This window comes from Anolis sagrei, chromosome 6 (assembly GCF_037176765.1).
Source record: "Anolis sagrei isolate rAnoSag1 chromosome 6, rAnoSag1.mat, whole genome shotgun sequence".
Lineage (NCBI taxonomy): Eukaryota > Metazoa > Chordata > Lepidosauria > Squamata > Dactyloidae > Anolis > Anolis sagrei.
Window position 1 is genome coordinate 131,598,365 of NC_090026.1, and position 21,387 is coordinate 131,619,751.

The 21,387-nt window shown below is 45.1% G+C and overlaps 1 protein-coding gene across 1 annotated transcript in view; it reads left to right on the plus strand.

The window, feature by feature from the left end:
- The window catches only part of LOC132779076 (EH domain-containing protein 3), a 38,363-nt gene extending 21,645 nt beyond the window's left edge, over positions 1-16,718 (plus strand). The window contains exons 3-6 of the mRNA XM_067470436.1: positions 1,112-1,209; positions 4,839-5,251; positions 6,651-6,815; positions 12,749-16,718. Of these exons, the coding sequence (XP_067326537.1) occupies positions 1,112-1,209; positions 4,839-5,251; positions 6,651-6,815; positions 12,749-13,276 (1,204 nt within the window). The 3' untranslated portion in view covers positions 13,277-16,718. The remainder of the gene's footprint in view (positions 1-1,111; positions 1,210-4,838; positions 5,252-6,650; positions 6,816-12,748) is intronic.
- The last annotated feature ends 4,669 nt before the right edge of the window (positions 16,719-21,387 follow it).

The following is a 21,387-nucleotide window of genomic DNA, read 5'->3' on the forward strand; positions in this document are numbered from 1 at the left end:
TCTTCAGGCTAAACATGCCCAGCTCCTTAAGCCGCTCCTCATAGGGCTTGTTCTCCAGACCCTTGATCATTTGAGTCGCCCTCCTCTGGACACATTCCAGCTTAGAGTCAATATCTCTCTTGAATTGTGGTGCCCAGAATTGGACACAATATTCCAGGTGTGGTCTAACCAAAGCGGAATAGAGCATGGGGAGCATGACTTCCCTAGATCTAGACACTATGCTCCCCTTGATGCAGGCCAAAATCCCATTGGCTTTTTTTGCCGCCACATCACATTTCTGGCTCATGTTTAACTTGTTGTCCACGAGGACTCCCAAGATCTTTTTCACACGTCCTGCTCTCGAACCAGGCATCATCGTCCCCCATTCTGTCTCTTTGTATTTCGTTTTTCCTGCCAAAGTGGAGTCTCTTGCATTTGTCCTGTTGAACTTCATTGTGTTAGTTTTGGCCCATCATCTCTCTAATCTGTCAAGATCGTTTTGAATCCTGCTCCTGTCCTCTGGAGTATTGGCTATCCCTCCCAATGTGGTTTCATCTGCAAACTTGATGATCCTGCCTTCATCTAAGTCATTAATAAAGATCCTGAGCAGGACTGGGCCCAGGATGGAACCCTGCGACACTCCACTTTCCAGGATGAAGAGGAAGCCTTGGGGAGAATCACCCTCTGGGTTCGTCCATTTAACCAATGACAGATCCACCTCACCGTAGTTTTGCCTAGCCCACATTGGACTAGTTTCCTTGCCAGAAGGTCATGGGGGACCTTGTCCAAGAAGGCCTTCCTGAAATCTAGGTACGCCACATCCACGGCATTCCCTACATCTATTCAGCTTGTAACTCTAGGGTTGTTGTAGGTTTTTTGGGCTGTACGGCCATGTTCTAGAAGCATTCTCTCCTGACATTTCGCATGCATCTATGGTAAGCATCCTCAGAGGTTGTGAAGTATTCAGTTGACTCTTTAGTTCCTCAACGAGGAATTTGACCCAATTGTCCTGATGTGTCCGAAATAATATCGTTTTTTACTCACCTTTAATTATTGAATATATATATATATATTTAATTCCGTTGTATGATGTACAGTGACAATAAAGTTGTTCTGTTTGCCTCCTTCCTAGGTTTGTCTGTGCTCAGCTGCCGAACCCGGTGCTGGAGAGCATCAGCGTCATCGATACGCCGGGGATCCTTTCGGGGGAGAAACAGAGGATCAGCCGAGGTGAGGGGTCACCCCAGGTCACCCATTCTTCCAAATATCGCTATACTTTGGCCCTCCAGGTGTTTTGGACTTCAACTCCCACCATCCCTAACAGCCTCAGGCCCTTTCCTTTTCCCCCTCAGCCGCTTAAGCTTGGCACGGATACTCAATATGCTCAAATATAAACACAGATGGAGTTTGGGGAAAATAGACCTTGACATTTGGGAGTTGTAGTTGCTGGGATTTATAGTTCACTTACAATCAAAGAGCAGTCTGAACTCCACCAAAGATGGGATTGAATCAAACTCTGCACACAGAACTCCCATGACAAAGAGAAAATACTGGAAGGGTTTGTTGGGCATTGACCTTGAGTTTGGGAGTTGTAGTTCTACATCCAGCGAGCACGGTGGATTCAAACAATGATGGATCTGGACCAAACTTGGCACGGATACTCAATATGCCCAAATATAAACACAGATGGAGTTTGGGGAAAATAGACCTTGACATTTGGGAGTTGTAGTTTCTGGGATTTATAGTTCACTTACAATCAAATAGCAGTCTGAACTCCACCAATGATAGAATTGAATCAAACTCGGCACACAGAACTCCCAACCAAGAGAAAATACTGGGTTTGGTGAGCATTGAGCTAGAGTTTGGGAGTTGTAGTTCACCTACATCCAGAGAGCAGGAGGAGGGCTTTTGGTAGGAGGATGCGCTGTCTGTTTCCAAAGAGGAAGAGAAGGATGGAAGAAGAGACCTTCAAACTTCTTTGCTAAGACCATTTGAAATATGTGTTTCCTGATGGTCTTTGGTGACCCCTCTGAAGCCTCCCTCGTGACCCCTGGTCCAGTGGTCCAGATCCACACCATCCAAGCACTACATTCCTTTGGATGCAGCCACTCTTCCCATGGAACGCCCCATCCTTGAGTCACATATGTGTGTTGGAAGGTTCCTTGCCTGGCTTTCCCTGCATGAATGTTAGTCCTGGCTCTGAGGCTCCTGTCTCCGACTTCCTCGCTTGATGGGCCAGAGAAAGCACAACACAGCAGGGAAAGCACTGGCAGCGGCCTCTTTGGAGGAGGCTTCCTTGGGCCGGGAGGCTCCCTCCTGCGTCCCTGGCGTGGAGGTTTCTTTGGATTTGGAAGAAAGAAGGCCTTGTTCTTAGGCCCAAGTCAAAACCTGGGTGTTTCCCTTCAATTTCCTCTATTTCTCTTGATTTTCTTTTCTTCTTTCTTTCTTTCTTTCCTCCCTCCCTCCCTCCCTCCCTCCCTCCCTCCATCCATCTTCCTTCTATTCCTTCCTTCTATTCCTTCCTTCCTTTCTTCCTTCCTTCCTTCCTCCATCTTCCTTCTCTTCCTTCCTTCCTTCCTTCCTTCCCTCCATCTTCCTTCTCTTCCTTCCTTCCTTCCTTCCTTCCTTCCTTCCTTCCTTCCTTCCTTCTTCCTCCATCTTCCTTCTATTCCTTCCTTCCTTCCTTCCTTCCTCCATCTTCCTTCTATTCCTTCCTTCCTTCCTTCCTTCCCTCCTCCATCTTCCTTCCTTCCTTCCTTCCTTCCTTCCTTCCTTCCTTCCTTCCTTCCTTTCTTCTTCCTCCATCTTCCTTCTATTCCTTCCTTCCTTCCTTCCTCCATCTTCCTTCCTTCCTTCCTTCCTTCCTTCATCTTCCTTCTATTCCTTCCTTCCCTCCTCCACCTTCCTTCTATTCCTTCCTTCCTCTCTCTTCCATCTTCCTTCTATTCCTCTTGTATTTTCTTTCTCCTTCTCTTCTTCCTCCTTCTTCCCTTCCTTCTTCTTCCCCCTTCCTTGCTTCCCTCTCCTCCTCTTTATTCTAATAATAAATAGTTCCTCTCTTTCTCTTGATTTTCTTTCTCTTTCCTTCCTTCCTTCCTCTTTCATCTTCCTTCTATTCCTCTTGTATTTTCTTTCTCCTTCTCTTCTTCTTCCTCCTTCTTCCCTTCCTTCTTCTTCCCCTTCCTTGCTTCTCTCTCCTCCTCTTTATTCCAATAATAAATAGTTCCTCTCTTTCTCTTGATTTTCTTTCTCTTTCTTTCTTTCCTTCCTTTCTTCCTTTCTTCCTCTTCCATCTTCCTTCCTCCAGCGGCCAACCCTGTTTTGCTTTCAGACAATCATTGAAGGTTTATTTTTGTTCCTTTCAACTTCTAAACTTGAATGGTTGGTATTACCTATGTCTGTCCACTCTGGGTTTTAGTCTGAACTTTAAAACAGCCAACTTCTATATCATTGAAGTGCTGAATTCTACTCTAGTGTTTAGTCCAGAGTTTGAAGGACCTCTGCAAGGGCTGATTTGTTTTGGGGACAGAGTTTGGCATCATGGGTGATTAAAGTTCACACTAAAATGTGGAATGGATTTACTTTAATTTAGCCACCGGTTATGACTCCCTGCTTCCTTCCATCTTTTCACTATAGATGTTGATGTGTGTATACCAGTGTGAAGGAGCCCGTATATTACTGCTACTAATTGTAAAGGCTTGGCCACTAATTTGTAATGATGCCACCAAATTATAAAGATGTATTAATATAACTGCTACCGTTATGTAGAGAGTTGATAAAAGGAACCATCTCTTTGTGAGGGCTTATTATATGGATGCCGCAACCAATAGCTTGTAATGTTGCTTTGGTCTTTCTTCAATATGTAGCGTGCCTTGACTTGGAAAGGAATGGTAACATAGGCTTGACTTTAAAAAGAAACTGTAACAAGTTTATTGAGGTACAGAAGCTTGATGGTTTCAAAGTTTCCTTTCTCTTAGAAGTAAAGATCTTCAAAGGTTACATTCATAACAGTTCTTAAATAACTCTTAGGAGGTCTAATTCTTCTAACAAACAGGTCTCAAACTTAGTTCCTTTAAAAAGATGTTTCTTTCTTTAACAGATCGTTTCAGGCACACGCTTCTCCTTTCTTTATGATGGTTCTGTTACAATAAAGATGCTTATTAGGGCTTCCCCTCTTTTTCCACACCCGTTACTTTTAATATAAATAAGTCACTCGACTTATCTAAACTATATTGGTTCAAAGCCAAAACCTTTCTGATTCTTAATACCAAAGAATCAGGCTTCCCCTGTAGTTCTTTGACTACAGAATCCTCACTGGTTCTCCACACACAACAGAACCAGCCACTTCTGCAGTTCACCAACCACAGACTAACTGCTTTAAAATGGCTGTTCTGCCAAGTGGCAGTTGGCTCCGCCCCTATCTCCATAGCAACTCAGCTCAAAGCGAGCTAACCTGGCTACCATCCCCAATATTATGCAATACTATATACTTACCCTTACAAACACTTAACTATAACAATACAAAACTGCAGACAAAAATCTACACTTCATCACAACCAGGTATGGGCAAACTTGGCCCTCCAAGTGTTTTGGACTCCAACTCCCATAATTCCTAACAGCCTACCATCCAAAACACCTGGAGGGCCCAAGTTTGCCTGTACCTGTTATATATTTGCCAGTATTATTATTATCATCATCATCATAATCACCACCATCACCTGGATTAGTTTGGCTGGAGCAATCTAGAAAGCCAAGCTCTAGTTTTGGAGTTAAAGTCCAAAACACCTGGATGGAAGGTCCAAGTTCGCATACGCCAACCTTACAGGGTTTTCCTCCCCTTCTTTCCCCCGTTTCCCCAGGATACGACTTTGCGGCGGTGCTGGAGTGGTTTGCGGAGCGCGTGGACCGCATCATCCTGCTCTTCGACGCCCACAAGCTGGACATTTCGGACGAGTTCTCGGAGGTGATCAAGGCCCTGAAGAACCACGAGGACAAGATGCGGGTGGTGCTGAACAAGGCCGACCAGATCGAGACCCAGCAGCTGATGCGGGTCTACGGGGCGCTCATGTGGTCGCTGGGCAAGATCGTCAACACCCCTGAGGTGGTGCGCGTCTACATCGGCTCCTTCTGGTCCCACCCGCTCCTCATCCCCGACAACCGCAAGCTCTTCGAGGCCGAGGAGCAGGACCTCTTCCGGGACATCCAGAGCCTGCCCCGCAACGCTGCCCTCCGCAAGCTCAACGACCTCATCAAGCGCGCACGGCTGGCCAAGGTGGGCCTGATTCATTCGTTCCAGAAAGGGAAAAGCATTTGAAGAAGCAAAGCAGCAACAGCAGCAGTTTAGCAGATCAGAAGCTTCTTGAGCGCAGCAGTAGAGCAATTGAACTTCATCAATATACGAGCAGAGTCAAGTCCAGGCATGGGCAAACTTCAACTTTTTTCAAATTTTGTTCTTCTCCTGTGAGCATGGAGAGAGGCAAGATGTCTACTTTGGAGAGATAGTTAGATAGCTTAGCTCTAGCCTTCCTCCATAGAAATGGAGGAAGCCTTCTATAACTTTTTAAGCTTGACTATTCCTTTAATTGGGGCTGCGGTTGGCGTAATTGGTTAAACCCTTATGTTGCTGAATCTGCTGATCTGTAGGTTGGTAGTTTGAAGCTGTGGGTAGGTGTGAGCTCCTGCTGTTAGCTCTAACTCCTGCCAACCTAGCAGTTCGAAAACATGCAAATGTGAGTAGATCAATAGATACCGCTTTGGTGGGAAGGTAATAAAGGTGCCCATGCAGCCATGCTGGCAACATGACCAGGAGATGTCTATGGACAATTATTTATTTATTATTTATTTCACAGTTTTGTATACCGAGCTTCTCAACCTCGTCGAGGGACTCAGCCCGGTTTACAGCCATAAAAACATATACATTCATTAAAATATCATATATCACAAATTACAAAACAACTTTAAAAACACTAAATATAAAACTACAGTGGTCAGTCGTCCTAATAAGATAGATCTATATCCACTTCCATCCAGAGTCCTATGGTGTTGTCTCATTCCTCGAAGGCCTGACTCCACAGCCACGTCTTCACCCGTTTCCTAAATGTTAGGATGGATGGGGCGGTTCTGGCCTCCAGAGGGAGAGAGTTCCAGAGTCGTGGGGCCACCACCGAGAAGGTGCTGTGCCTCGTCCCCACCAGCCGCGCTTGCGAGGCTGGTGGGACCGAGAGCAGGGCCTCTCCAGATGGTCTTAGTAATCTTGATGGTTCGTTGATGGACAACAGGTTCTTTGGCTTGGAAATGGAACAAGAGCACCTCCCCATGGCCAGAGTTGAGCCGGAGATGAAAGGGGAAGCCTTTATCTTTGTTCTGGGTGTTTGTGTGTGTTGTTTGCCTATCTGTGTATGTTGTAATCCACCCTGAGTCCTCATAGGGAGACAGAGCAGAATATAAACAAAGTGTTGTTGTTGCTGAAGCTCATTTCACTCCCTTGCTACACTCAAGAAGCTTCTGATCTGCTGAAACTGTTGTTGTTGTTGATCTACATTTGTAAATACTTTTTCCTATTTGAAAATTACCCAATAAGGGTCACTTCGAGTTGATAAGGATTATATAGTCATTATTATTATTATTATTGTTCTTCTCGCCTTCATGAACGTGCCCTCTTCTGCTCTCAGGTCCATGCCTACATCATTAGCTCCTTAAAGAAGGAGATGCCCTCGGTGTTCGGCAAAGACAACAAGAAGAAGGAGCTGGTGAACAATTTGGGGGAGATCTACGCCCGGATCGAGCGGGAGCACCAGATTTCCCCAGGGGACTTTCCGAACCTGAAGAAGATGCAAGTGAGTGACACAAACATAAGGAGATGTGTCGCAGGACAGTGGTGTCAGAAAGGCTGGTTTTGGGTTGTATTGGATTTTAGTTCATGGCAAAACTGAGCCCTTCTGTCCCTTTTGTTGAAACATCCCAGCACAGCAGGAATGTTTTAACGCAAGTGCATGTGATTTTCGCTTTCCAGTTACTAATACCTGCCTTCTAAATCTCTGCAGACATGTTAATAATTCACCATAGTCCAAACATCAGTGTCCTTTGGCAATGTGGAAATGAACACTGTGATCTCTCTCTCTCTCTCTCTCTCTCTCTATATATATATATATATATACACACACACACACACATATATATGTATACACATGTGTGTGTGTGTGTGTGTATATATAGAGAGAGATCACAGTGTTCATTTCCACATTGCCAAAGAGTGTGTGTGTGTGTGTGTGTGTATACATATATATATGTATATGTATATGTATATGTATATGTGTGTATATATAGAGAGAGAGAGGGAGAGGGAGAAAGAGATCACAGTGTTCATTTCCACATTGCCAAAGTGTGTGTGTGTGTATACACATATATGTGTGTGTGTGTGTCTGTGTGTGTGTATAAATAATAATAATAATAATAATAATAATAATAATAATAATTTTTATTTGTACCCCGCTACCATCTTCCCAAGAAACTTGGTGCGGCTTACATGAGGCCAAGCCCGAAGTACATCAAACAAAACACACACACACACACTCACACTCACTAGCTGTACCCGCCACACATTGCTGTGGCCAACCTTCCCTCCCTCTTTCTTTCCTTCCTTCCTTCCTTCCTTCCTTCCTTCCTTCCTTCCTTCCTTCCTTCCTTCCCTCTTTTTCTTTCCCTTCTTCTTTCTTCCTTCTCTACCTGTTTCTTTTCTCGCTTCCTTTTCTCTTTGATTCCATCCTTCCTTGTCTCTTTCCTTCCTTCCCTCCCTCTTTCTCCCTTTCGTTCCTTCTCTCCTTCCTTCTCTCTTTCACTTTTTTATTTCCTTCTCGCCTTCCTTCCTTCTCTACCTTTCTTTCTTTCCTTCTCTCCTTCCCTCTTTCTTTCCCTCTTTCTCTTCCTCCTTTTCTCCTTCCTTCCTTCCCTCTTTTTCTTTCCCTTCTTCTTCCTTCCTTCTCTACCTGTTTCTTTTCTTGCTTCCTTTGCTCTTTGATTCCATCCCTCCTTGTCTCTTTCCTTCCTTCCTTCCTTCCTTCCTTCCTTTCTTCCCTCCCTCCCTCCCTCTTTCTCTCTTTCGTTCCTTCTCTCCTTCCTTCTCTCTTTCACTTTTTTATTTCCTTCTCGCCTTCCTTCCTTCTCTACCTTTCTTTCTTTCCTTCTCTCCTTTCCTCCTTTTCTCCTTCCTTCCTTGCTTCCTTCCTTCCTTCCCTTTTTCCTTCTTTCCCGTTTCGCCTGCTTGCCATAGATGCAGGCGAAACGTCAGGAGAAAATGCCTCTAGAACATGGCCATATAGCCCGGAAAATCCTACAACAACCCAATAATAATAATGGTATAAAGTTCACACTAAAACACAGAGCAGACTGATATGGGGAACACCAACCATTCAGCTTTGGAAGCTGAATGGAACAAATAGAAATCTTCAACAATTCTTTGGACGCGGACAAAATGAAAAGCCTCTTGCGTCCCTCTCTCTGGCCTCGTGACCAGTACTTTTGCTGCGGGTCAGTTTGTATGAGGACGCTTGTTTCCGGGGGCATTTTATCCCTGGCGAAAGAGGGTTCTCTCTTATGCGGAAGCAGCCAAGCATAGCTCCGTTTGGGGTCATGCCATGGACCGTGAAGCTTAAGCCGTCCATACTTTCAGCCAGTGGAGATTTCTTGCAAGCTGGTCTTGGCATTCCCACCTCGGTCAGGTTCCCTCCGGCCTTAACGGCCTGATTAGCCGCTCCGTCTGGACGCAACAGATGGGAGGCCTTTATCCTGCGTCTGGGAGCAGGAAAAGGCTCTTAGCGCTTAGGTCTCGTCTCTCAGAAGGAGGTCATTCGGGCGCAGATGTGGGGAAGGAATGGTGGAGGAATGAACATCACGCATAGTTCACATCTTCACTAATCCACACACTGTCTTGCAAGAGAAAAGATATGCCACGCAGAGGATCAGGAAAGAATAAGGTGTTTACTCTTTGTTATGCAGAGCAACGTATATACAGTCATGCAAACAGTTGCTTTGACTCACACATGTCCTTTCAGAGAGATTGAAATCATCCTTAGATGTCCGTGTGAGAGCTCTTCTTCAGTTTTCCTGCAGAGAAAACTTATACATGTAACTGTTACCAAAACTCCCAGGCTCGGCTAGCTTCTGAGCATAGTCCAACCAATCAGCCTCACCCACAACGTCCTTTGAGAGAGATTGAAATCATCCTTAGATGTCCATGTGAGAGATCTTCTTCAGGGATATAAACAATTCTGACAAGTTCCTGCGCAGAAAACTTACACATGTAACTGTCAGAACTCCCAGGCTCGGCTAGCTTCTGAGCATAGTCCAACCAATCAGCTTCGTGCTTTGCATTTTTCAGTTAACACACTCACCATTTGATTTTTACATGCTCCAAAAGGAATGAAAGGCAATGAGAGGATTTTTGCAGGCAAAAAGGCACAACGTTACCCTTGCAAGATATTGAAATTTTGGGGTTTCTTCATCAACCCTTAAAAAAATCTGTTCCTGTTTCAAAAGTATTATTTCCTGTTTGATTGTGTGGTCCTTACTTTGAAAGTAGTTGTTGTACTCCAGAAACTTTGTTTTTGTGGATGCCACAAACTAGCTTGGATTGGTTGAGACTCTATCAGAGGCATGGGCCAACTTGGGCCTTCCCTCCAGGTGTTTTGGACTCCAACTCCCACCATTCCTAACAGCCTCAGGCACTTTCCTTTTCCCCCTCAGCCGGTTATACCTCTCTTGGTCTGAGGCCTTTCTCCTACTGAGGCACACTAATACTGAGGCCTTCTCACAGACTGAGACCTCTTCATCCTGAGGGCAACTAACACTGAGGCGTTCTAAGCTACAGGCACACTTTGCTTATATTGAACTGCAGCTTTTGCAGAGTCATTGCATCCATTTAACCCCTCAGATGCTTAAGCTTGTGGCTGAACTGCATTGGGTTCTAGGCTCTGTATCAACATCGTAGCTGAACTGTAATCCAGCAGCATTGGGTTCTAGTCTCCATATCAACATCGTGACTGAATTGTAATCCAGCAGCATTGGGTTCTAGGCTCTGTATCAACATCATGGCTGGGCTGTAACCCAACAGCATTGGGATCTAGGCTCCATATCAACATCGTGGCAGAACTGTAACCCAGCAGCATTGTGTTTTAGGCTCCACATCAGCATTGTGGCTGAACTGTAGCTGGGCAGCATTGGGTTCTAGGCTCTGTATCAATGTCATGACTGGGCTGTAACCCAGCACCATTGGGGGATTCTAGACTCCATATCAACATCATGGCTGAACTGTAACCCAGCAGCATTGGGTTCTAGTCTCCATATCAACATCGTGGCCGAACGGTAATCCAGCAGCATTGGGTTCTAGGCTCCATATCAACATCGTGGCCGAACTGTAATCACGCAGCATTGCGTTCTAGGCTCTATCAACATCATGGCTGGGCTGTAACCCAACAGCATTGGGTTCTAGGCTCCATATCAACATAGTGGCAGAACTGTAACCCAACAGCATTGGGTTCTAGGCTCCATATCAACATCGTGGCAGAACTGTAACCCAGCAGCATTGGGTTCTAGGCTCTGTATCAACATCGTGGCTGGATTGTAACCCAGCAGCATTTGATTCTAGGCTCCCTATCAACATGGCTGAACTGTAATCCAGCAGCATTAGGATCTAAGCTTTGTATCAACATCGTGGCTAGGCTGTAACCTAGCAGCATTGGGTTCTAGGCTCCATATCAACATTGTGGCTGAACTGTAATCCAGCAGCATGGAAAGGGTTGTTTTGGGCTTTGCTGGGCCTGTCCTGTCCCTTTGAGGATGAGCGGTGGCTGGGCGCCAACGAGGGAGTAGACCTTCCTGTCCGCAGCTTGTTTGTCCTGTTGCACTATCTCTTCGGATGGGAGGTTGGCCGTGCCTGTGCTGCCCCGCTTCCTTTGCTCCCACCCTCTAACTCCCAGCTGCCTTTTCCTGTGGGTAGAAGGGTGGGCTCCATCCTGGTGGTCCTCCATTCAAGGGGACTGGGAGTGTTGCCTTGAGGCCCACGGGGGGGAAAGGCTGGGGGGCTTTGCTCTGCTCCAAACCAGTTGCTGCCTCATTTGCCACCCACAAAACTCGTCTGGAAATGGTCAGAAGGAGGGGCACGGTCCCAAATGAGCCTCTATAGGGTCTAGAAGCTCGAGAAGGTCTTCTCTCAGGACCATCCCCTTCATCTCGGACGTGAGTGGCAGGAAGGCAGGAGAAGGCTTTATTGGAGGAGGCTCCAAGGGGGAGACAGACATGAATTATTGTCGTCTTCTTCGTCATGGTTGTCGTCTTAGTCCTCTTCTCATTCCTGTTCCTCTTCTTCTTTTCCTCCTCCTCCTGTTCATTTTCCTCTTCCTCCTTCTCTACGTATACCTTTGACTCTTTGACACTTCCTTCTTCACTTCCTCCTCCTTTTCCTCTACTTTTTCATCTTCCTCCTCCTCTATGTATTCCTCCTCCTCTTCTCCTCCTCCTCCTCCGTTTCCTCCTTCTTCCATTCCTTCTCTTTTGTGTATTTCTTGTCTTTTGCAGTCCCCTTGGGGAGTGAGGGCGGAATATAATTTGTTGTTGTTGTTGTTGTTATTCCTCTGTTGATGTGGCCACAAAGTAGAAATGCTTTGGAATTATGCTTGCAGTTACCTTTCTAAAATATTGTATGGGAGACAGAGGGTGGGTGCCATAGCATTGTGTTTCCTGATGCCATAAAACTCTCCAGCAGTGTGCAAAAGAATGAGGAAGTACTCCATCAGTGTCACAAGTGGATGGTGAAGCAACAGCTCCTCCAGTGACCAGAATTCAAAGCATACCTTCATGAAGCTGGAAAGTTAACTAGCCACTGTGTGTCTGTCTATATATTAGGTCTGGTCGATCCATGGTTCTAAATGGTTCTAAAGTACTTACAAGACTAAAGTTATGGTGGTGAAAATTTCAGAACTCTAACAAAACTCTCAACATTTCATTATAAATGGCAGTTCCTAATTTGTTCTATCATAAAAATCACCAATAATGAAATAATAATTAAATTTAGAAAGTTTTGTTAGAGTTCTGAAATTTTTACCACCAGAACTTTAGTTTTGTAAGTACTTCAGAACCATGGATTGCCCAGGCCTACTATATATGTTGTGTGTCTGGCATTGAATGTTTGCCATGCATATGTGCATAGTGTTCTAAAGTACTTACAAAGCTAAAGTTCTGGTGGTGAAAATTTCAGAACTCTAACAAAACTCTCAAAATTTAAGTTCTGGTGGTGAAAAGTACTTTAGAATTATTTGTATGTACTTTAGAACCATACTAGAAGGGTTTGTTGGGCATTGACTTAAAGTCCATGGTTCTAAATGGTTCTAAAGTACTTACAAAACTAAAGTTCTGGTGGTGAAAATTTCAGAACTCTAACAAAACTCTCAAAATTTCATTATAAATGGCAGTTCCTAATTGGTTCCATCATAAACATTGCCAATAGTGAAATAATAATTAAATTTTGAAAGTTTTGTTAGAGTTCTGAAATTTTCACCACCAGAACTTTAGTTTCGCAAGTACTTTAGAACCATGGATTGCCCAGGCCTACTATATATGTTGTGTGTCTATGACATTGAATGTTTGCCATGCATATGTGCATTGTGATCCGCCCTGAGTCTCTGCGGGGTGAGAAGGGCGGAATATAAATACTGTAAATAAATACATAAATAGATACTGACCGTCTCCTCCCTCTGCTCCCTTCTTTCCAACGTAGGAGCAGCTGCAGGGACAGGACTTCAGCAAGTTCCAGCCGCTGAAGCCGCGCCTGCTGGAGGCAGTGGAGGACATGCTGGCGAGCGACATCGCGGCGCTGATGGTGCTGGTGCGGCAGGAGGAGGCACAACGCCCGGCGCAGATGGTCAAGGGGGGCGCCTTTGAGGGGACACTGCAGGGCCCCTTTGGGCAGGGCTACGGGGAGGGGGCCGGCGAGGGCATCGACGAGGCCCACTGGGTGGTGGCGCGTGACAAACCCATGTACGACGAGATTTTCTACACGCTCTCGCCCGTGGACGGCCGGGTGAGCGGGGCCAACGCCAAGAAGGAGATGGTGCGCTCCAAGCTGCCCAACACCGTCCTGGGCAAGATCTGGAAGCTCTCTGACATCGACAAGGACGGCATGCTGGATGATGAGGAGTTTGCCCTGGCCAACCACCTCATCAAGGTCAAGCTGGAGGGTCACGAGCTGCCCAACGAGCTGCCCCCGCACCTGGTCCCGCCCTCCAAGCGCAAGATGGCCGAGTGACACCACGATTGACATGTCAGGCCATCTGTTAAGATGGACGGACTTCCAGCCAGGGCTTTATATATGCAACAGACTCTTCCCTGGCTCCCTCTTTGAAGCCCTAGAAGGACATGCATTGTTGACATCACTTTCACCGCCGTCGATACCATAACAATAATGGGAAGTGTGGTTCCGCCTTGTATAATGAATGCAGTTTGATACCACTTTGAGCCACCATGGCTCAATGCTATGGAATTTGGGAGTTGTAGTTTGGCATGGCTCTTTAGCCTTCTCATCCTGGAGGTTTGGGTCAAGGCTGCAAACGCCGTTGTGATCATTCCCGTTGTGTTTCTGTAATGGAGGATCTGCACTGCAGACTTAATTGTCAGACTGTAGGATCTATATAGCAATATTAAATAACCACTCACAAGCCGGTTTTGCTTTGAAATGGATGTATTGCTTGTATCTCTGCAGCAAAGAAAGACACGACTGACTTTTTCCCACCACCACTTCCTTTTATACACCTTTCATGCCCATCTCCCACTCTTCTCAGTTTCCTTACTAGAACTTGTGGCTTCACAAGTTCCAATACAAGGCTTCCAAAATGTCACAGAGAGAGAATTAATTCAGCTGGGATGATTCAGTCAGAATGTCACGGAGGGAATTTATGACATCTTCATGCCGTCAGAAATTGACTCCCGACATTAATGCAGTTTGACACCAGTATTAAATATGCAAATTAATAATAAGTCTTTCTATCCTGGTACCATCTTGGCTTTGATCCATGTTTGCAACATTGGAGTAGGAACTACGGGCGCATCTACACTGCAAATGAATGCAATTGGATGCTGCTTGAGTCGCCATTTCATAGAATCAAAGAGTTTGAAGAGACCTCCTGGGCCATCATCCAGTCCAACCCCATTCTGCCAAGAAGCAGGAATATTGCATTCAAAGCACCCCTGACAGATGGCCATCCAGCCTCTGTTTAAAAGCTTCCAAAGAAGGAGCCTCCACCACACTCCAGGGCAGAGAGTTCCACTGCTGAACGGCTCTCACAGTCACGAAGTTCTTCCTCATGTTTCATCTTCCTCCAATTTCATTTGCAAGAGGCTATGGAAACATGAGTTGTAGTTTTGAAAGGTCTTTAGTAGGCATGTGCAACCATGGTTCTAAAGTACTTGCAAAACTAAAGTTCTGGTGGTGAAAACTAGGCGGTGCTGGTGCTTTGCTTCTACAGTGTTTGCTAAAGTTCTGGTGGTGAAAATTTCAGAACTCTAACACAACTTTCAAAATTTCATTATAAATGGCAGTTCCTAATAGGTTCTGTCATAAAAAAAAATCACCAATAATGAAATTTTGAAAGTTTTGTAAGAGTTCTGAAATTTTCACCACCAGAACTTTAGCAGCACTGTAGAAGCAAAGCAGCAGCGCCCCCGAGTTTGAGATCAAACCGCATTAATTCTCCAGTGTAGACGCACCCCAAGACGAATCCCTTACAACAACCGTCCGGTCTTCCTGCTTCTTGTGTCTTCATTATAAATAAATAAACAAACACACACACACACTGTTAGATTGAATACTTGTGGTGCAATTTATTTTGCAAGGTCATCTATGGGCCTGTTTTGGCCTCCAGAAATCAATTGGACGGCATTTCCTTGAGGGACGATAGATAGAAACACGTACTAAGAACAGAGAGAAGGGGTGCATCTGCATTGTAAAATGAATCCAGTTTAATACCACTTCAATGCTATGGAAGCCTGGGAGCTGTAGTTTTACAAGGCCTTTCACCATCTCTGCCCAAGGATGCATCTACACTGTCGTTTTAATGCAGTTTAATACCCCTTTCAATAGCCGTGGCTCAATGCTATGGAACCCTGGGAGTTGTAGTTTTACAAGGTCTTCTCTGCCAAAGGATGCATCTTCACTGTAGTTTTGATGCAGTTTAGTACCCCTCCAATTGCCGTGGCTCAATACTATGGCACCCTGAGAGCTATAGTTTTACAAGGCCTTCTCCATCTACACTGTAGATTCAATCCAGTTTAGTACCCCTTTCAATTTGCCATGGCTCAGTGCTATGGAACCCTAGAAATTATAGTTTTAGAAGGCCTTCTCTGCCCAAAAGCTCTACACTGTAGCTTTAATGCAGTTTAGTACCCCTTTCAATCACCATTGCTCATTGCTATGGAAACCTGGGAGCTGTAGTTTTACAAGGCCTTCTCTGCCCAAGGATGCATCTACACTGTAGCTTTAATGCAGTTTAGTATCTATTTCAATTGTCATGGCTCAATGCTATGGAACCCCTGGGATTTGTAGTTTCACAAGGCCTTCTCTACCCAAGGATGCATCCACACTGTAGTTGTAATGCAGTTTAGTATCTTTTTCAATTGTTGTGGCTCAATGCTATGGAACCCTGGGATTTGTAGTTTCTCAAGGTCTTCTCTGCCAAAGGATGCGTCTATACAGTAGTTTTAATGCAGTTTAGTACCCCTTTCAATTGCCATGGCTCAATGTTATGGAACCCTGGGAGCTATAGTTTTGCAAGGTCTTCTCTGTTTCCTCTGCCAGAGAGGGACCTCACCAAACTATATATCCCATACCACACTGCATTCATTCTACAATGGAAATTGAGATCTGTGGAAGAGCTGGGAAAATTCCTAGCAAAGAGGATGAAAATATAAAATATCAGAGATGAGGACTTAAAACATAGGAATGGGGTAATTTACTTTCCTGGACTACAACTCCCAGAATCCCCCATCCAAGTTCTGAATAGGAACAAGCTAACTCCAAAGCGGGCTAATGCTTTATTCTCAATGCTTGGAACACTAGAGTTGCATCTACACTGTAGAGTTAATGCGGTTTGATACTACTTTGGAATGAGGGGAGATTTAGTTCGAACTCTGCAGCAGAGAAGGCTAAAGGCCTTGTGAAACCAACTCCCAGCAACCCTGTAGCATTAAAAGTGGGATCAAACTGCATTAATTCTACAGTGTAGATGCCCCTTTGCTCTCTCTTAAAGTCAATGTGTTTACCGTGCATCGCAACACGTATGTTACATGTGTAAAAGTGAATTTGCGGGGGTATTTTTGGTGCGTTGAGTCCATTTTTGTGTGACAAACACAGAGAGACCTTTCTCGTCCCATTCGCACCAACCCAAACACTCCCTTCCGAATCAATATATTCCGAACAGGATTCGGAATATATTGATCTCTCCGATTGATTGATTGATTGATTGATTGATTGATTGATTGATTGATTTGCCGTCCTCGTGGCTCTCGCTTTCACGCTCCTCCCCAAACTGTGACCGGGACACTTATAACTTATTTTATATCTCTGTGTTAATAATAATAATATTATTATTATATAAAGAAATATATATATATATATATTCTGTCTATGTACAAAAACATCCTTATCGCTGTGCATTTATGATGATGTCTTAATTAATTAAAAGTTAATGCATTAATCATTTCTTTCTTCTTCTTCTTTTTGTACTTTGCATCCAAAAAGCGTTATTAAAAAATTAAGGTCCGATGGCTTGTGTTGGGCTTTGAATTCCAAGAGGTGTGATGCTGCAGCGAAAACGGCCAATGTGATTCTAGGCTGCATCAATCGTGTATACATCGAGGGAAGTCATATGCAGGGTTCCCTCACTGATCGCGGGTTTTATGTTCTGGGAACACCCACAAAAAGTGAATATCTGTGAAATAGGGACACAATATGTATGTCGAGTTCTAAGGGTGAAGTGAGGAGAGATTTAAAGGGGAGAAAGAGGAAGGGAAAGAAAAGGGAGGGAAGGAAGGGAAGAGGAATAGAAAGAAGGAAGGAAGGAGAGAAAGAGGAAGGGAAAGAAAAAGGGAAGGAAGGAAGGAAGGAAGGAAGGAAGGAAGGAAGGAAGGAAGGAAGGAAGGAAGGAAGGAAGGAGAGAAATAGGAAGGGAAATAAAAGGGAAGGAAGGAGAGAAAGAGGAAGAAAAGGGAGGGAAGGAAGGGAAGAGAAGGAAGGAAGGAAGGAAGGGAAATAGGAAGGGAAATAAAAGGGAGGGAAGGAAAGGAAGGAAGGAAGGAGAGAAATAGGAAGGGAAATAAAAGGGAGGGAAGGAAGGGAAGGAAGGAAGGAGAGAAAGAGGAAGAAAAGGAAGGGAAGGAAGGAAGGAGAGAAAGAGGAAGAAAAGGAAGGGAGGGAAGGAAGGAAGGAAGGAAGGAAGGAGAGAAAGAGGAATGGAAATAAAAGGGAGGGAGGGAATGAAGGAAGGAAGGAAGGAGAGAACGAGGAAGAAAAGGGAGGGAAGGAAGGAAGGAAGGAGAGAAAGAGGAAAGGAAATAAAAGGGATATAGATATAGATAGAACATAAGGTGCCTACCTATCATCTATCAGTATCTTATTTTTCTCTCTAATCTGAGAGAAAAATAAGATATTGATAGATGATAGGTAGGCAAATAGATAAGACAGGCAGACTGATTGATGATAGATAGACAGATAGATAGACAGACAGACAGACAGACACTCGTTGGCCGAGTAGGATAGTCTTCCAGGATCTGTACGGGTGGGTCCGTAGGTGACTGTGGAGCCCTTTTCTTGATCTGCATCTTCTCCCTTCCACAGTGAGAGCATTGGTTTCCAGGTGGAAGGTGGTCCTGGTCAGGATTGACTTGACGCGCCTTCCTCTTGGCACATTACTCTATTTCGCCCTCCATTCGTGCCTCTTCAAATTCGGCAGCACTGCTGGTCATAGCTGACCTCCAGCTGGAGCGCTCAAGGGCCAGGGCTTCCCAGTTCTCGGTGTCTACGCCAGAGTTTTTAAGCTTGGCTTTGAGCCCATCTTTCAACCTCTTTTCCTGTCCTCCAACATTGCGTTTTCCATTCTTGAGTTTGGAGTAGAGCAACTGCTTTGGGAGATGGTGGTTGGGCATCCGGACAACATGGCCGGTCCAGCGGAGTTGATGGCAGAGGACCATCGCTTCGATGCTGGTGGTCTTTGCTTCTTCTAGCACACTTTGTCCAGCACAGCAGACAGACAGATAGGTAAAGGTTTTCCTCTAACATTAAGTCCTGTCGTGTCCAACTCTGGGGGTTGGTGCTGATCTCTATTTCTAAGCCAAATAACCGGTGTTGTCCATAGACACCTCCAAGGTCATGCGGTCGGCGTGACTGCATGGACTGTCATTACCTTCCCACAGTAGCGGTACAAATTGATCTACTCAGGTTTGCATGTTTTTGAACTGGTAGGTTGGCAGAAGCTGGGGCTGACAGTGGGAGCTCACCCCATTCCCTGAATTCAAACCTCCGACCTTTCAGTCAACAATTTTAGCAGCTCAATGGTCTAACCCACTGCGCCAGATAGATACAGACAAATATACATCCATGGGGTTGGACTGGATGGCCTTTGGGAGTCCTACCAAACTCTTGTGATCCTATTTTCCTCCATCAGGAAAGCAAGTGAGCCAGGGACGTGGGTGGGACTGGCCATGTTCTGCAGATGCGAAGCGCATGCAGAGTTCCCTGGCAGAACTCTCCACCAGGAAGAGGGGGTCCCAGCCTGGCCATGAAGGGGTCTTCCGGGGCAGCTCTCAGGGAAGGTCTTTCTGTGTCGGACATTTCCCGAGTCCAGATAGCGCTTCCTCACATTTCCTTGGGATGGTTTTTCCGGCCAGAAGAAAAAACAAAGCCATTTATCTCCCTGGTTTTGTCACTGGACAGCTCACAGCATCCCAGAAGATCAGATGTCAAGACAGGCTTGGGCCAACTTGGGCCCTCCCTCCAGGTGTTTTGGACTTCAACTCCCACAATTCCTAACAGCCTACCGGCTGTTAGGAATTGTGGGAGTTGGAGTCCAAAACACCTGGAGGGAGGGCCCAAGTTGGCCCAGGCCTGGGATAATTATCAATAATAATAATAATAATTATTATTATTAATGTTGCATTTATTATTTTACTCTATTATTTTATTACATTTATTATTTTACTCTATTATTGTTAGTACATTTATTATTTTACTCTATTATTATTACATTTATTATTTTACTCTGTTATTATTGTTAATGCAGCTGGTTAGGAAGTCAGCTGCATTAAAATCACTACTGGCCGAAATGTCATGAATTCAAAGCCAGCCCGGGTTGGAGTAAGCTTCCGACCATTTGTCTAGCTTGCTGTCGACCTTTGCAGCCTGAAAAACAGTTGTTATTGCATTTATTATTATACTAGCTTGGGGACCCGGCGGTGCCCAGGTTATTAGAAAAAGGCATTGTGTGCCATGGTTGGTCTTTATCAGTTATTTATGTGGCTCGCAGTTTGTTTATTTATTTATTTACTTTGCTTATATACCGCTGTTCTCAGCCCGAAGGCGATTCACGGCGGTTCACAACAATAAGAGACAGCAAAATTCAATGTACAGTATAAAAACAGTTAACAGCCTAATCCATTACACAATTAATAACAATAAACAATTAACGATTACTACAGTTGTCATGGGGGATCTGTGTGCCAAGTTTGGTCTCGATCAGTCATTTCATGAGGGTGGCAGCGGTCTCGGGAAGTGAGTGAAGTCCCATTATCCATAGTCCATCCTCCCCAAACTGCACCAGAATGTTGAGTTGGCCATGGGGGCTCTCTGTGCCAAGTTTGGTCTTTATTGGTAATTGATTGACTGTTGCTGTAGTCACAGGAAGTGAGTGAAGGTACTGCAACTCCCATCATCCAAGGTCCATCCTCCTCCAACCTGCATCAGGATGTAGAATGGGTCATGGGGGTTCTGTGTGCCAAGTTTGGTCTTGATCAGTCAGTGGATGAGGGTCGCAGTGGTCTCGAGAAGTGAGTGGAGGTACTTCAAGTATCATCACCCAAGGTCCATCCTCCTCCAACCTGCATCAGGATGTAGAGTGGGTCATGGGGGTTCTGTGTGCCAAGTTTGGTCTTCATCGTTGTTGGGAGCCACAGTGGTCCGTGGGAACCGAAGGGTTTGAAAGTACTACAAATCCCATCATCCTTTGTCTATCATTCCCCAAACCTCACCAGGACGTAAAGAGGGTCATGGAGTGAGGGGGGGGGGGTTTGAGTTTGTCCTTTGGGAGTTGTATTTGCTGGGATTTATAGTTCACCTACAAGCAAAGAGCATTCTGAACTCCACTAGTGATGGAATTGAACCAAATTTGGCACACAGAACTCCCATGACCAAGAGAAAATACTGGAAGGGTTTGGTGAGCATTGATGTTGAGTTTGGGAGTTGTAGTTCACCTACATCCAGAGAGTCAAGCTAGGATGGATATGGATCAAACTTGGCATGAATACTCAATATGCCCAGATGTGGACACTGGTGGAGTTTGGGGAAAATAGACCTTGACATTTGGGAGTTGTATTTGCTGGGATTTATAGTTCACCTACAATCACAGAGCATTCCGAACTCCACCGGTGATGGAATTGAACCAAACTTGGCACACAGAACTCCCATGACCAAGAGAAAATACTGGAAGAGTTTGGTGGGCATTGACGTTGAGTTTGGGAGTTGTAGTTCACTTACATCCAGAGAGCCCTGTGGACTCAAACAATTTGGGCGCATTGGGTAGTTGTGCCCATTTGGTCTAGTGAATGAAAATACATCCTGCGTATCCAAACTTGACACAAAGAACTCCCATCACCAACAGAAAATACTGGAAGGGTTTGGTGGGCACTGACCTTGAGTCTGGGAGTTGTAGTTCACCTACATCCAGTGAGTCAAGCTAGGATAGATCTGGACCAAACTTGGTACAAATACTCAATATTGCCCAAATGTGGACACTGGTGGAGTTTGGGGAAAATAGACCTTGACATTTGGGAGTTGTACTTGCTGGGATTTGTAGTTCACCTGCAATCAAAGAGCATTCTGAACTCCACCAGTGATGGTACTGAACCAAACTTGGCACACAGAACTCCCATGACCAAGAGAAAATACTGGAAGAGTTTGGTGGGCACTGACCTTGGTTTGGGAGTTGTAGTTCACCTACATCCAGAGAGTCAAGCTAGGATAGATCTGGACCAAACTTGGTACAAATACTCAATATTGCCCAAATGTGGACACTGGTGGAGTTTGGGGAAAATAGACCTTGACATTTGGGAGTTGTACTTGCTGGGATTTGTAGTTCACCTACAATCAAAGAGCAT